General features: G+C 42.7%; 1 protein-coding gene across 13 annotated transcripts in view; it reads right to left on the reverse strand.

Annotated features, from left to right (window-relative positions):
• The window catches only part of TNS1 (tensin 1), a 483,060-nt gene that overhangs the window by 140,153 nt on the left and 327,420 nt on the right, over window positions 1-15,487 (reverse strand). For all 13 annotated transcript variants that reach the window (XM_075317053.1, XM_075317048.1, XM_075317047.1 and 10 more), the window contains one exon: window positions 2,583-2,636. In XM_075317053.1, coding sequence (XP_075173168.1) covers window positions 2,583-2,636 — 54 coding nt within the window. The remainder of the gene's footprint in view (window positions 1-2,582; window positions 2,637-15,487) is intronic.

Below are 15,487 nucleotides of genomic sequence, written 5' to 3' on the forward strand. Positions count from 1 at the left end.
TGACCAGTGTCTCCTTACAGGATGTGAGGAGTGTGTGTGGAAGAATGGGCCAAAATCCACCTGAGCAATGCAGGTGACCAGTGTCTCCTTACAGGATGTGAGGAGTGTGTGCGGAAGAATGGACCAAAATCCACCTGAGCAATGCAGGCGACTAGTGTCTCCATACAGGATGTGAGGAGTGTGTGTGGAAGAATGGGCCAAAATCCACCTGAGCAATGCCGGCGACTAGTGTCTCCATACAGGATGTGAGGAGTGTGTGCGCGGAAGAATGGGCCAAAATCCACCTGAGCAATGCAGGTGACTAGTGTCTCCATACAGGATGTGAGGAGTGTGTATGGAAGAATGGACCAAAATCCACCTGAGCAATGCAGGCGACTAGTGTCTCCATACAGGATGTGAGGAGTGTGTGCGGAAGAATGGACCAAAATCCACCTGAGCAATGCAGGCGACTAGTGTCTCCATACAGGATGTGAGGAGTGTGTGTGGAAGAATGGGCCAAAATCCACCTGAGCAATGCAGGTGACTAGTGTCTCCATACAGGATGTGAGGAGTGTGTGTGGAGGAATGGGCCAAAATCCACCTGAGCAATGCAGGTGACTAGTGTCTCCATACAGGATGTGAGGAGTGTGTGCAGAAGAATGGGCCAAAATCCACCTGAGCAATGCAGGCGACTAGTGTCTCCATACAGGATGTGAGGAGTATGTGCAGAAGAATGGACCAAAATCCACCTGAGCAATGCAGACGACTAGTGTCTCCATACAGGATGTGAGGAGTGTGTGCGGAAGAAGGGACCAAAATCCACCTGAGCAATGCAGACGACTAGTGTCTCCATACAGGATGTGAGGAGTGTGTATGGAAGAATGGACCAAAATCCACCTGAGCAATGCAGGCGACTAGTGTCTCCATACAGGATGTGAGGAGTGTGTGCGGAAGAATGGACCAAAATCCACCTGAGCAATGCAGGCGACTAGTGTCTCCATACAGGATGTGACGAGTGTGTGTGGAAGAATGGGCCAAAATCCCACCTGAGCAATGCAGGCGACTAGTGTCTCCATACAGGATGTGAGGAGTGTGTGTGGAAGAATGGGCCAAAATCCACCTGAGCAATGCCGGCGACTAGTGTCTCCATACAGGATGTGAGGAGTGTGTGCGCGGAAGAATGGGCCAAAATCCACCTGAGCAATGCAGGTGACTAGTGTCTCCATACAGGATGTGAGGAGTGTGTGCGGAAGATTGGGCCAAAATCCCACCTGAGCAATGCAGGCGACTAGTGTCTCCATACAGGATGTGAGGAGTGTGTGCAGAAGAATGGGCCAAAATCCACCTGAGCAATGCAGACGACTAGTGTCTCCATACAGGATGTGAGGAGTGTGTGCAGAAGAATGGGCCAAAATCCACCTGAGCAATGCAGGCGACTAGTGTCTCCATACAGGATGTGAGGAATGTGTGCGGGAGAATGGGCCAAAATCCACCTGAGCAATGCAGGCGACTAGTGTCTCCATACAGGATGTGAGGAGTGTGTGCGGAGGAATGGGCCAAAATCCACCTGAGCAATGCAGGCGACTAGTGTCTCCATACAGGATGTGAGGAGTGTGTGCAGAAGAATGGGCCAAAATCCACCTGAGCAATGCAGGCGACTAGTGTCTCCATACAGGATGTGAGGAGTGTGTGTGCGGAAGAATGGGCCAAAATCCACCTGAGCAATGCAGGCGACTAGTGTCTCCATACAGGATGTGAGGAGTGTGTGCGGAAGAATGGGCCAAAATCCACCTGAGCAATGCAGGAGACTAGTGTCTCCATACAGGATGTGAGGAGTGTGTGCGGAAGAAGGGACCAAAATCCATCTGAGCAATGCAGGCGACCAGTGTCTCCATACAGGAAGCGTCTGGAAGATTCAGCAGCAACAAAGGCTTTTATACAAAGTATTAAATACATTTCAATAACGTGTTTAATACTTTTCCCTGTGTCATTTCTCATTATTACACATCACTACATTTATGATCATCAATGATTTGATTTCTTTGCCTGTGTGGATTGGATGGGAGGTTACAGACATCTGGTGAGACATTCATGTGAATAGCACCTTTGGAAATGTATTTACTTAGAAATTGGTGACGTGTTCAATACTTATTTCACCGCTGTATATCCATGTAGATGTTGTGTTAAGAGTCCAGAGAGCCTCATCCGCTCAGTGCATCACATATACAGATGTGCGGATGAAGTCATAGGGACCACCATTCTCACAACAGGTGGGGGTCCTGAGGATATGCAACAAATGTTTGAGATAAAAGTACCCGTTCAAATTGCATTTCCATCGCTCTCTAATCAGAGGGCGTCCGACCGGCGATCCTGAGAATGAAGAGGCTCTGGAGCTTGTCACAATATAAGGGGCGCGGCCCTAAACCACAATTGCAGCCCCCTCATCCGATCAGTGGGGGCTCAGACCTCAATAATAAACTAATGACAAATTCTAGTGAAATTCATAGATTTTATGAAGTGGAAATGTCTAAGTAATAATAATAATAATAATAATAATAATAATAATAATAATAAATAGGCATAAGATTAGAGAGATACATTACCGGTATACTCGCTGTCGTGTCTACATGCTTCTGTGGGCTCTCGGTGCTGATTGGCTAGAAGGAAAAAAAAATGTAAAATTTGAAAAGGTCACTTCACTTGTAATTCCAAGCTTTTTCAGCATTTCTACTTTCTTTTTTTGCAGCAATTTTCAGTGATTTTCTTCATTCACATTAAAAACTATGTTACAGATTTTACAGGTCGCCCATGAATAAAAAAAGGAAACTTCCCACTGGATTCCACCAGTGACGTGTGACCACGGAGCCTGGACGTGGCCATCACCTGAGCTCCCACAAGTCACTGCTCCATTATCTAGCGCTGGATGTGACTGGAGGAGAGATCATCATGTGAATTGGTTTCTACAGAAAAGAAGCAAAGTTTGCAAAGCTGCAGATTATTTATAGATTTGTATCATTATATCCCGTCCAGACAATAGTTTCAGAGCTAAATCAGATGGATACATTTGTGTAACAAACTATCAGCACAGGGGACGCTGTCGGAGTATTCGCCTCTGAGGATTGTGAAGACCGGATACAATTGTAACAAGTGTAAGGGCCGTGCAATGTTTTAGCCTCTGAATGCAAAAAAAAAAAAAAAGAAGATTTATTTTTATTCCCTGACTGCAAGCAGAGATATAAAAAATGGCGAAAAACTGAACTAGTCTAATCATCTTCAGCTTTAATAACATAAACACTTCATTACTTCTCAAAGGGCCAATCAGGAGGCTGGAAAATATGTTTTACCCTCCGCTATTCCGAGGGGCCCCTCCAGCCCAGTGGGGGCCAAATGATTCCTTCCACACCATGGGACACAGATGTAAAAGCAGATCCTCTTGTAGGTGCGAGGTGGGGGACAGGGGTCCTTTTTCCAGCTCTTTGGCATTGTTGGCGTGTCATATACCTGAAGAGGACCCCATAATGATGTGCCACCCCCGAGGGGTATTATCAGAATGCATCAGCTCTGGAATTATATGATATAAAGTAATGATCCTGGAGGTTCTATTAATGGACACTATAATCCGCCTCCCCCAGCCTGAAACAGCTGATAACAGGGAACAGTGGCTGTGCAGTGAATCAGATTTGACAGCCTTAGTTTGGGCTCCTGTAAGGCCCCTTTCACACATCAGATTTTGCCATCAGTTGTAATCTGTCGTTTTGTGAAAAAAATGCATCCAACGCTGGATCCATTTTTTCCCATTGACTTGCATTAGTGATGGATTGCAACGGATACGTCGAAAAATGTTTGTCCGGCCGACAGAGCCGATGTCCATCGAAACGTTTTTTGTGTGCATCGAAAAAACGGACAGCGACGGGTCCGTCGTCATCCGTCGTTTGTTATAATGGAAGCCTATGGGTGCAGGATCCGTCGCAATCCGTCAAATGACGGATTCCGGCACTGGATCCGTTTTTTTGTAACTGAGCATGCTCAGATGTGTAAATTCCATTCTGGTCAGAAAAAGTTTTTATACGGGGGATCCATTTTTTTACTGCATCCGTCGCATCAGTTTTACCACAATCTGCGCTAGATCCATCGCATCAGTCACAAAATGGATTGTGACCGATGACAAAAAAACTTATGTGTGAAAGGGGCCAAAGTGAAGCTTCTCCGGAGACAGAACGTCCAGGACATTATGTATCTGCACAATATTGTGAAAACATTCCGGATGTCAGTGGCGCCCTCTACAGGTTGTACAAAGTCTCGCAATCTGCTTTATTTTTAGTCCCGGACGTCACAAGCCACCGACTGCACGAGATTGTGATTCACTTTCACGGGAAATAAACAACAAGAAAAAAAATAGAAGTAAATATTTCAGAGCTTCAGCAAATTACAAGAAAAAGCCGATAATAATGTCCACGAGATCCGGCCAGAAATAGTCATCTGCATCATTAATGATGAGAGTGTAGAGGTGCGCTGAGACTGTATCACCCATCAGCTTAGATACACTGGCTTATCAGATAATATCACACAGGAGAGGATTAGATACACAGCTCAGCAGACTGTATCACACAGGAGAGGATTAGATACACGGCTCAGCAGACAGTATCACGCAGGATAGGATTAGATACACAGCTCAGCAGACAGTGTCACACAGCATAGGATTAGATACACAGCTCAGCAGACTGTATCACACAGGAGAGGATTAGATACACGGCTCAGCAGACAGTATCACGCAGGATAGGATTAGATACACAGCTCAGCAGACAGTATCACACAGGATAGGATTAGATACACAGCTCAGCAGACTGTATCACACAGGAGAGGATTAGATACACAGCTCAGCAGACAGTATCACACAGGAGAGGATTAGATACACAGGTTATCACATGGTATTGCACGTTATATGGTTAGATACACAGCTCAGCAGACAGTATCACACAGGAGAGGATTAGATACACAGGTTATCACATGGTATTGCACGTTATATGGTTAGATACACAGCTCAGCAGACAGTATCACTCAGCAAAGGCTTGCATTCATTGCTACAGTATCACACACTGGTGTAACTTGAAGCTTGTGGACCCCAATGCAAAATTTCCAACGGTGCCCCCAACTATCACAGATCTTTAATATGAATAGTTTTCTTCTTGGGGGCAGAGGAATATATTGGACCCCCTTAGGCTCCAGGTCTCGGGTGCGATTAGAGCCCCTGCTGCTATTATAGCTACGGCCCCTGATCTCACATGAAATTTTAAAAAAAAAGCTACAAAAAAAAATAACTGATGTCTTTGTAGCAGAATCACTGCATTTTACAGCATTTTGGGAAAATCACTGCAAAACCAATCATAACGTGACTGCACCATGTGAACTCTGTGTCGGACCCCCTTATGCCACAGTTCCCATAATGCCCCTGTATGTACGCAGCTCTGCTCGGAATAATGAGTCGCAATAGTCAGGAGTTGTCACATTTGTGCTCATTATAGAGATAAATCCGCTTTGATTCCCGGATTCATTTATCCCGAGCTCCTTAGAGAGATTTCACTCATTTTCCACCATTTCTGAACCCAGTTCCATGTTCCAAGGCACAAAACGTCTGAGGAGGATCCACCCCACACCCCCATAATGAGAAGTTTCCACTGGCAAAAAAGGAATCCTTCCTTGGAATATGGCAACAATCGGACCCACGCCTGCACCCACAGGACTCATCACCTCGTCACGCGGACGTTCCAGCGCAGACACATGGGGAGCACAACACGTAACAGCACCACTCCCAAAAAACAACCGAGACCGACGATCCCAAAATAGCCCTACAAAGTATGAGGGGTGTACAAAGAAAACCAAATACTCTCACAGCTGAGGGGTCGTTACAATTGTATCCAGTCTAGAAAGCTCAATCCATCTGCAGCAGAATCACTCTCCCAATATCCGTCTGTGGGATGTCAGCTGGGAGAATATTAAGTTGGTTTAGGTTTTTAATTTTTTGTGTATAAACAATGATTCCATTCACTTACAGGATGCGGAGATCTTACAAATGGTGAGGAATTGAAACACAAAGGCAGCGATATGATTGCAATTGCATTTTTAGTTTCAGTTCTTATTTTGAAGTCTATTTTCTGCTGGTTTGTTAGTTTTTTCGGTTTGTCTTTGCCCGTTCAGATGTTTGAAGCTGCTTTCACACATCCATTTTTTGCAGTGCGGCACAATCCGGCTCAGAAACCTATGCAACGGATGCAGCGAAAAAAACGGATCCGTTGCATAAGTTTTTCCGTGCGGCCCGTCCGGTTTTTGACGGATGCGGCTTGATACTGAGCATGCGCAGTACAAAAAAATGTAAGGCTATGGATGCCGGATGCAGCGTCCTGCGGCAAAAAACGCATCCGGCGTCCATAGGCTTGCATTGTGAATCACGCCGCATCGCGATGCGGTTTTTTTGCCGCACACAAAACGTGCCAGGCAACGTTCTATCCGGCCGCCGCATAAGCTAAATATGCCGAATCTGGCAAAAAACGGATGCAACGCAAGGCCATGCGGCTCAATATGGCGCTAATGCAAGTCTATGCGGGAAAAACGCAATTGTCGGCAAAAAAAAAAAAAAACAGTTGCGTTTTTTCTGCAGAGCGCCGTGTTGTGCCGCACCCCAAAAACCGGATGTGTGAAAAACTGATGCAGTATTAATTTGTTTTTTCTGCAGTCCTCCGCGCCCCTCCAGCCCCTCTTTGGCTACTTTCACACATCCGGTTTGAGCAGTGCGGCTCAATCCGGCTGTGAAACCTATGCAACGGATCCGGCGCGACACGGCGTGTTTTACAATGGAAGCCTATGGACGCTGGATCTGGTGTAATGCAGCAAAAAACGGATGCGGCTGCCGTATCCGTTTTTGTAAACTGAGCATGCTCCAATGTATTGAAAAAACGGATCCAGCAAAAAAAAACAAAAAAAAAAAAAACGGACAAAACGGATGCAAAAACGGATGCAAAAACGGATGCAAAAACGGATCCGTTGTTTTTACGCATCCGGCATAACGGATCCGTTAAAAAACGGATCTGGAGGATACGGTTTTTACATTTTTTGCCGGATCTGTTGGATCAGGAAAAAAAAGGATTGTGCCTGAATGCAGAAAACTGATGTGTGAAAGTAGCCTTTGGATTCGTTTTTGTGTAAGGCTACTTTCACACATCAGTTTTTTGCCATCAGGTACAATCCGGAAAAAAACGGGTAAAACGGATCCGGTACCGCATCCGTTTTTTCCCCATAGACTTGCATTGGTACCGGATTGTACCGGATGGCTTTGCGTTGCATCCGTTTTTTTCCGGATGCGGCAAAATTAGTTAAAGCGGCGGCCGGAGGCAACGTAGCTTGCAACGTTTTTTTGTCCGGCAAAAAAAACGCATCGCGCCGGATCCGGCGCAATACGGCGTGTTTTACAATAGAAGCCTATGGACGCCGGATCCGGCGTAATGCGGTAAAAAACGGATGCGGCCGCCGGATCCGTTTTTCTAAACTGAGCATGCTCCAATGTAATTAACAAAACGGATCCAGCCAAAAAACGGACGAAAAGGATGCAAAAACGGATGCAAACCGTATCCACCGGATCCGTTTTTTAACGGATCCGGCATAACGGATCCGTTAAAAAACGGATCCGGTGGATACGGTTTTCACTTTTTTTTCAGGATCCGTTGGATCAGGAAAAAAAGGGACTGTGCCTGAATACAGAAAACTGATGTGTGAAAGTAGCCTAAGTCAGATATCATTTTTGCACAAGATCTGAATGTGACATTTTACAAATACTATTAAAGAAAAGTAAAGGGCATTTTTGATTTTAGCATTTTTTTAACCCACGTTCACCATTTTTAAGAGTTAGACGTTGCAGAACATTTGATGATACAATCTGTGCAGGGTCAGTGCAGTGCACACGGCCATCTTTATGGGGGCTCTGAATCACTGGTCATTGCTACAGACTGAGCGGACACTTTCCACATTGCTGGGATATTTCTCATCACTTTTGCAATCCTGTGGCTGCAGCCATCACTGTGCAGGGAGCATTAATCATCCCGGCTACCTCACGTCTGCCATGTGTCCCGTCTCGGTGTCCCATAACCCGAGGTGACCGGATATCGCTGCCTTATATCAATCCAACACCCCGAAATCTGCTCTGTTCTTTCATTTTGTTATTAGATTCTCTATATCAAGTTCCGAGGACCCTCTTATTCCAAACCTACCCCAATATCTGCTCACACGTGAATGTGGACATTACTTTATCTCTTTATACCCATTTTGTAGATTGTTTTTTCTCAGTCTGGGCCCTCAGCAACCGATGCCCCAAAATAGCAGGATACCCAGTGAACAGCTATAGTTTGGTGCCATGCAGGGTGGTAGGATATGTCTCGGGTATGGGACCCTTGTAAGGAGAAGGAGGCAACTTATCAATTAAGGATCTGATGGTTCCTCTACCCACAGTCACCACAAACCTCATCAATGAGATTCACAGCAATAGATCTCCAGCAGATCTCACCAACAAATGATATAAAAAGGGAAGGGGGTCTAAGCCTGGATCCTGTGATTGATTTTTTTATTATTATTATTATTATTATTACTATTATTATCAGTATTATTATTACTATTATTATCATCAGTATTATTATTATTACTATAATTATTATCAGTATTATTATTACTATTATTATTACTATTACTATTATCAGAGAAAAAAAGGGAGCCAGCACGATCTGAAATTGGCATGCATCAAATAAAAAGTGAAAATTCACAAATTTATTCCACCTGTACTATGATAAAAAAATGAGATTTTTAGCAAATAATTGATCAATTTTTTGAGCCACCCCTGCCAACGTCACGGCAAATCTCAATAGGGGGGTCCTACTCTACATTCTGTATTTCATGTGCCATGCGGCCTCCTAGATAAAGTTAAAAGCAGAACCATAATAGAGCACACATACCTGTAACCTGTATATAGCCGCTTCTATGTTGCAAAAAGGCACTTGTGGATAGAGACCAGCCCAGGTCCCAGCATGTGGAGCAAGCCCTACACATACCAGGACTATATCAGAACTGATCCTCCCAGTGTCAAACAGCAACCATTGATAAAGGCGGACCAGATCCAAGAATGGTGCTTAATTAGCATTGCCTGTGGAAAGGGGTGAGGTAACTGAGTCTGAACAGCTACCAACAGGAGGAATATATTGCAAACCAAGATCAGGCGTGCATGGTATGGTGTTGGTCAGACACCAGATTTGTAGCATTCCTCCTGTTGGTAGCTGTACACATTCAGTTGCCTCACCCTTTCCACAGGCATTGCTAATTAAGCACCATACTTGGATCTGGTCCGCCTTTATCAATGGTTGCTCTCTGGCACTGGGAGGGTCAGTTCTGATATAGTCCTGGTATGTATAGAGCTTGCTCCACATGCTGGGACCTGGGCTGGCCTCTATCCACAAGTGCCTCTTTTGCAACATAGAAGCGGTTATATATACAGGTTACAGGTATGTGTGCTTCATTATGGTTCTGCTTTTAACTTTATCTAGGAGGCAGCATGGCACATGAAATACAGAATATAGAGTAGGACCCCCCTATTGAGATTTGCCGTGACGTTGGCAGGGGTGGCTCAAAGAATTGATCATTTATTTGCTAAAAATCTCATTTATATTACAGTACAGTTGGAATAAATCTGTGAATTTGCACTTTTTATATGATGCATGCCATTTTCAGATCGTGCTGGCTCCCCTCTCTCTCTGTTTGGTTGTAGTTATGCTGCAAATGTCTGGTGGCCGGTCACCACCATGCTATGCACGCCTGATCTTGGTTTGCAATATATTCCTCCTGTTGGTAGCTGTACACATTCAGTTGCCTCACCCTTTCCACAGGCATTGCTAATTAAGCACCATACTTGGATCTGGTCCGCCTTTATCAATGGTTGCTCTCTGGCACTGGGAGGGTCAGTTCTGATATAGTCCTGATATGTGTAGAGCTTGCTCCACATGCTGGGACCTGGGCTGGCCTCTATCCACAATTGCCTCTTTTGCAACATAGAAGCGGTTATATATACAGGTTACAGGTATGTGTGCTTCATTATGGTTCTGCTTTTAACTTTATCTAGGAGGCAGCATGGCACATGAAATACAGAATATAGAGTAGGACCCCCCTATTGAGATTTGCCGTGACGTTGGCAGGGGTGGCTCAAAGAATTGATCAATTATTTGCTAAAAATCTCATTTATATTACAGTACAGTTGGAATAAATCTGTGAATTTGCACTTTTTATATGATGCATGCCATTTTCAGATCGTGCTGGCTCCCCTCTCTCTATTACTATTATCAGTATTATTATTACTATTACTATTATTATCAGTATTACTATTATCAGTATTATTATTATTATTACTATTGTTATCAGTATTATTATCAGTATTATTATGATTATTATTTTGCCCATTTTCTCTATGTAAAATTCACATATAATAATAATAATATGGTTCTGCCATCTGTTTAGAAAATGTCATAAAGATACAATTACTTTGTATAAAATCAAAACATTGAAAACAATTCTGAAACATTCTGCAACAATATTTCCATTTTCCTGCGCAGTCCCTGCAGTTACAGGCTTTTCCAGCAGGGGGCTCTGTTTTCCTTGGAAAACAAAGGGGAAAACTTTTCTCCTTGCAGGAGACTTGACAAACCAGTCTTGCTGCCATTGAGGGGTCTTATAGCTGCAATGCCCCCTTGGAAATAAGAAACAATGAAGCACAGACCCAAGAAGCCCCCGATCCCACCGTCACCTTACCGAGCGAGACACTGGCCCTTGCATTTCAGGACGGAAAGCTATCTGTGCATTTAGCCAGACAGAGTCAGGTCCTATCGGCTTCCCATATAAAAGCAACAAGTGATAAGATAAACCACACATATATTAACCCACAAGACTCTGAATATGATTTATGACACAAGACGTCACCAAGATTGTGGCCTAAAACTTCCACTGAAGGCAAGAAGTCGGTCATTAGGCTCCTGGCTCATTGCCTTAAAAAACATAATAAACAAAGGCCACAGACTGTGCAATACACTTTATAATAATTATATGTAAATTATAATGTGACAGCAATCTTGGATACAGGCCAGAACCTCAAGACAAGGCCGGGCCAAGAAGTGGTGCTCAAGGCCAAGAAAAAATGTGCAAGAGTGAGCCAAGACGTGTAATTCAAGATTGGATCCAGAAGTGATACTCAAGACCAGGTCAAAAAGTGACACCCAAGGAAAGGAGCATGTGGATAGGCCAAGAAGGGATGTTCAAGGTCAAGACACAAGGTGAACCAAAGGCCAAGCCAAGGAGTGACACTCAAAGCTGTGCCAAGTGTGATCCTGAAGAACAGGGGTCACTGAGAAGCGATAAGGTTACGTCAAATAAAGATACTTTGCACTCAGAAAAAGGATAATATGGTCATAGCACATTCTCAAAGTAGTGGAGATGCTAAAAGTTGAGAAAAACAGTGACACTAGAGGAGGTCCTCAGAGTGAAACGCAAGACCCGACCAAGGAATCATATTTAAGCCTGAGACAGGAGGAGATGGTCAAAAGCAGGTCAAATCTGGACAGACCAGAGTAGTAAAGCTGGGGTCAAGGAGTAATAGTCAATCTGGGACAAAAAATTATACTAAAGACCAGACCTAGAAGTGATAGTAAAGACCAGGCCTAGAAGAGATAGAAAAGACGAAGCCTAAAAATGATGGAAAAGACCAGGCCTAGAAGAGAAAAGACCAAGCTTAGAAGAGATAGAAAAGACCAAGCCTAGAAGTGATAGTAAAGACCAGGCCTAGAAGTAAGAGAAAAGACCAAGCTTAGAAGAGATAGTAAAGACCAAGCCTAGAAGTGGTAGAAAGACAAAGCATAGAAGAGATAGAAAAGACCAAGCCTAGAAGTGATAGTAAAGACCAGGCCTAGAAGTAAGAGAAAAGACCAAGCTTAGAAGTGACAGTAAAGACCAGGCCTAGAAGTGACAGTAAAGACCAGGCCTAGAAGTGGTAGAAAGACAAAGCCTAGAAGTGATAGTAAAGACCAAGTCTAGAAGTGACCGTAAAGAACAAGCACAAAAGTGATAGTAAAGACCAGATCTTGGACTGATAGTCAAAGCCAAGTTAAGTTTTCATAGTCAAGATCTCAACAAAGACTAATATTATATTATAGTCAAGAGCAGACAAAGAAGTAAAACTCAAGCAAAGTGTAATAGTCAAGACCAAGATTAGATCAAGGCGTTTTAACCAAGAGTAAGCTAAAGATGGGTAGTCAAGATTAGTTTAAGAAGTCAAGATAAGGCCAAGAACTTATGGTCAAACGTACAAATATTACTAATAGTCAAGACCTGACTTAGGAATGAAAGTCAAGACCTGAACAAGGAGTTATATCCAAGAGTAGAACAAGAAATAATAGTCAAGAGCAGTCCAAGTAGTCACGGTCCAGACTGGGCCAATGAACAATGGTCAAGCCCAGCCCAACGAGAGATAGTCAAGACCAGGCCAAGGATCCAATACAAGGCCAAAAAGCGAATGTCAACACCTGAATGGAAAGTGACAGCTAAGATCAAGACAAGGAGTAGTCGTCAAGATCAGTCCAAGAAGTCATAGTCAGGATTGAGTCATGGAGGTAAAGCTGATGCCAGGCCAAGAATAACCAAGACCAGGTCAAGGAGTAATAGTCAAGACGAGACCAAATAGTGACATCAAAACCTGAAGACGTGACGTCCATGGTGAAACCAAGAATGGATGGTCCAGACGAGGTGAAGCCCAGGAGACACAGCAGACAATTACAGATATAAGTCTCCCAAAAATAATTTTACCAACTTTGCAGAGGAGCAGCGCTCAGAGGTTCCCATGAGCTGATGATTTATTTTAATTTGTTCTTTCCGAAAGTCCATAAATGACAATAAAAGTAACAATAGTGAAAATGGTGCAGAACCTTCACAGTCCGAGCCTCCATAACAGACGAGCGGAGCTCTACGAAGAGTCTTAGGTAAGATCTTGGCCTGAACAGTAAGAGGCAGAAGGAAAACGATACAGACGCAGACAAATGAGCGCATTGTCTCGGATTTTGTTTTTTTTTTTACATGAGCCTACTGCACTGTAGAACTAAGCTCCGTCCTGTCAACCAAGACGGTATTTTTCCATATTAGTAAACTCCGCAGATCTTATCTGACAACCTTCAAGTGTATAAGAAACCCAAACTTGTGGCATTGGGATAAACACGCAGGACCCCAGGGACTCGCTCACGTTTTTGATCTTCTGGGAGGGGGTCGTCTCATGTGCCTCGCTCCCTTTTTAGCCTCTTACGTCCAATTTTTCCATTTATTTTTTGTAGGTAACCACAAAGATATTAAAATAACCCATTTGTTTGGCCGGGTGCCTTATTAAATACGGCCGCTAGGTTCCTATCGAGAATGCCTGCTGCTGCGGTCAGGGATCTCGACGGGCTGGACTCGGAGATAAAAGCCGGACTGAAGAGTGATTTGGAAACAATTATTGAAACCCTGGGGGAAGAAAAAGAGGAGGAGGAGGAGGGAAGATCGGAGCGTGTTGTGGTTGGAGACGATTTCACCCGAAAGTGCCAGATTGACACAAAAACGTAGAAGATCATAAAACTTCAAGGAACATCGCAATATTTAACACGATCTACAAATTGGGGACAAAGTACATTTTATATTTCTTAGAATGACGTCGGATACACTCAACCCCAAAATTTGATTTAGAGGAGATACATTAATTAGATTGCTTTACAGCATGCAGTAAAATGAAGAAAATGAAACACTGACATCTAGTGGTGAATATGAAAACTGCAACATTTCACAATACATTTTTCTATGATAATTATAACTTTATTTTGCAGCATGCAGTAAAATGAAGAAAACGAAACGCTGACATCTAGTGGAGAATAGAAAAAGTGCAAAATTTCACAATACTTTTTTCATAATAATTATAACTCACTTTTTTTTACTGTAGGTAATACTTTGTTTTGCAGCATGCAGTAAAATGATTTTTTATTTTTTTTTTTAACTAATGTGTGAACTGCTGACATCTAGTGGTCAATATAGCTGTCAATATAAAAACTTCAACATTTCCCAATACATTTTTTTATGATAATTATAATAACTTTGTTTTGCAGCATGCAGTAAAATGAAGAAAATGAAACGCTGACATCTAATGGTGAATAGAAAAAGTGCAAAATTTCAGAATACATTTTTCTATGATACTTATAACTCCCCTTTTCTTACTCTAGGTAATACTTTGTTTTGCAGCATGCAGTAAAATGTTTTTTTTTAACTAGTCTGTATTGCTGATATCTAGTGGTGAATATAAAAACTGCAACATTTCAGAATACATTTTTTTTTATGATAATTATAACTTTGTTTTGCAGCATGCAGTAAAATGAAATGGTTTTTTTTCTTAACTATTTAAAATCGCTGACATCTAGTGGTCAATATGAAAACTGCAAAATTTCAGAACACATTTTTCTATAATTATAACTTTTTTTTTTTACTTTAGGTAATACTTTGTTTTGCAGCATGCCGTAAAATGAAATGTTTTCTAACTAGTCTAAATTGCTGACATCTAGTGGTCAATATGAAAATTGCAATATTTCAGAATGATTTTTTTTATAGATAATTACAGTTTCTGTTCATTTATACAACATTGAACATTTTATTTCACAGCAAGTTGTAAACTGAGATTTTTTTCTTTCATTAGTCCTATTGTGCTGACACCTAGAGTCCAATATGAAAACTACAATTTAATTCCCAATTCATTCTTATATGGATATTAATGAAAAACTTATCATATTTGATAGCATTAATGTCTTCATTCAGCGACATGCGGAGGACTGCAGACCACTTTTACCAATTCACATTATTAGGCAATTTCATGACTAGTAATTCCATAAAATATCCCCCTAATACAAGAAAAAAACACCTAATTGGGATAGGGGGAAATTCAGGAAGGGGGCAGGGCACAGGAGCTATTCTGATATTGGGAATATATGAGGTAATTGCTTTTTAAGCGATTCCCTCATTAATAAAAACCTACAAATCCTATTATGTCTAAACATTATTATTTGTGATTATTATGCGCGTTTAAGTAAATTGTATTCTCCATAGCCTGCAGATGTCCAGGTTACTATTCATAGCCCCTCGCGCCTCCAGCTGATCTGGGGGTCACTGCATTCACACGGGGAGAGGTTCAGACGGCCCGAAAATAGCCCAGAAGTCAGACATCTGCCCCAGATGAGATAATTTATGAGCCGCAGCAATAATAACCATGAAATTGGAGCCTCCGCTCCCCTAATGTAATGATTTATCAGGTCCAGGCAGAGACCGCGGCTCATGAATCAGAGGCCATCACTAATGTTTTCTTTTCCAGGATAAGTTGGGAAAGTGCAGGAACCAGAGCAGGAGCCGAAATCCCAGGAGAGAGGGACAATGG

This window comes from Anomaloglossus baeobatrachus, chromosome 7 (assembly GCF_048569485.1).
Source record: "Anomaloglossus baeobatrachus isolate aAnoBae1 chromosome 7, aAnoBae1.hap1, whole genome shotgun sequence".
NCBI classification, from domain to species: domain Eukaryota; kingdom Metazoa; phylum Chordata; class Amphibia; order Anura; family Aromobatidae; genus Anomaloglossus; species Anomaloglossus baeobatrachus.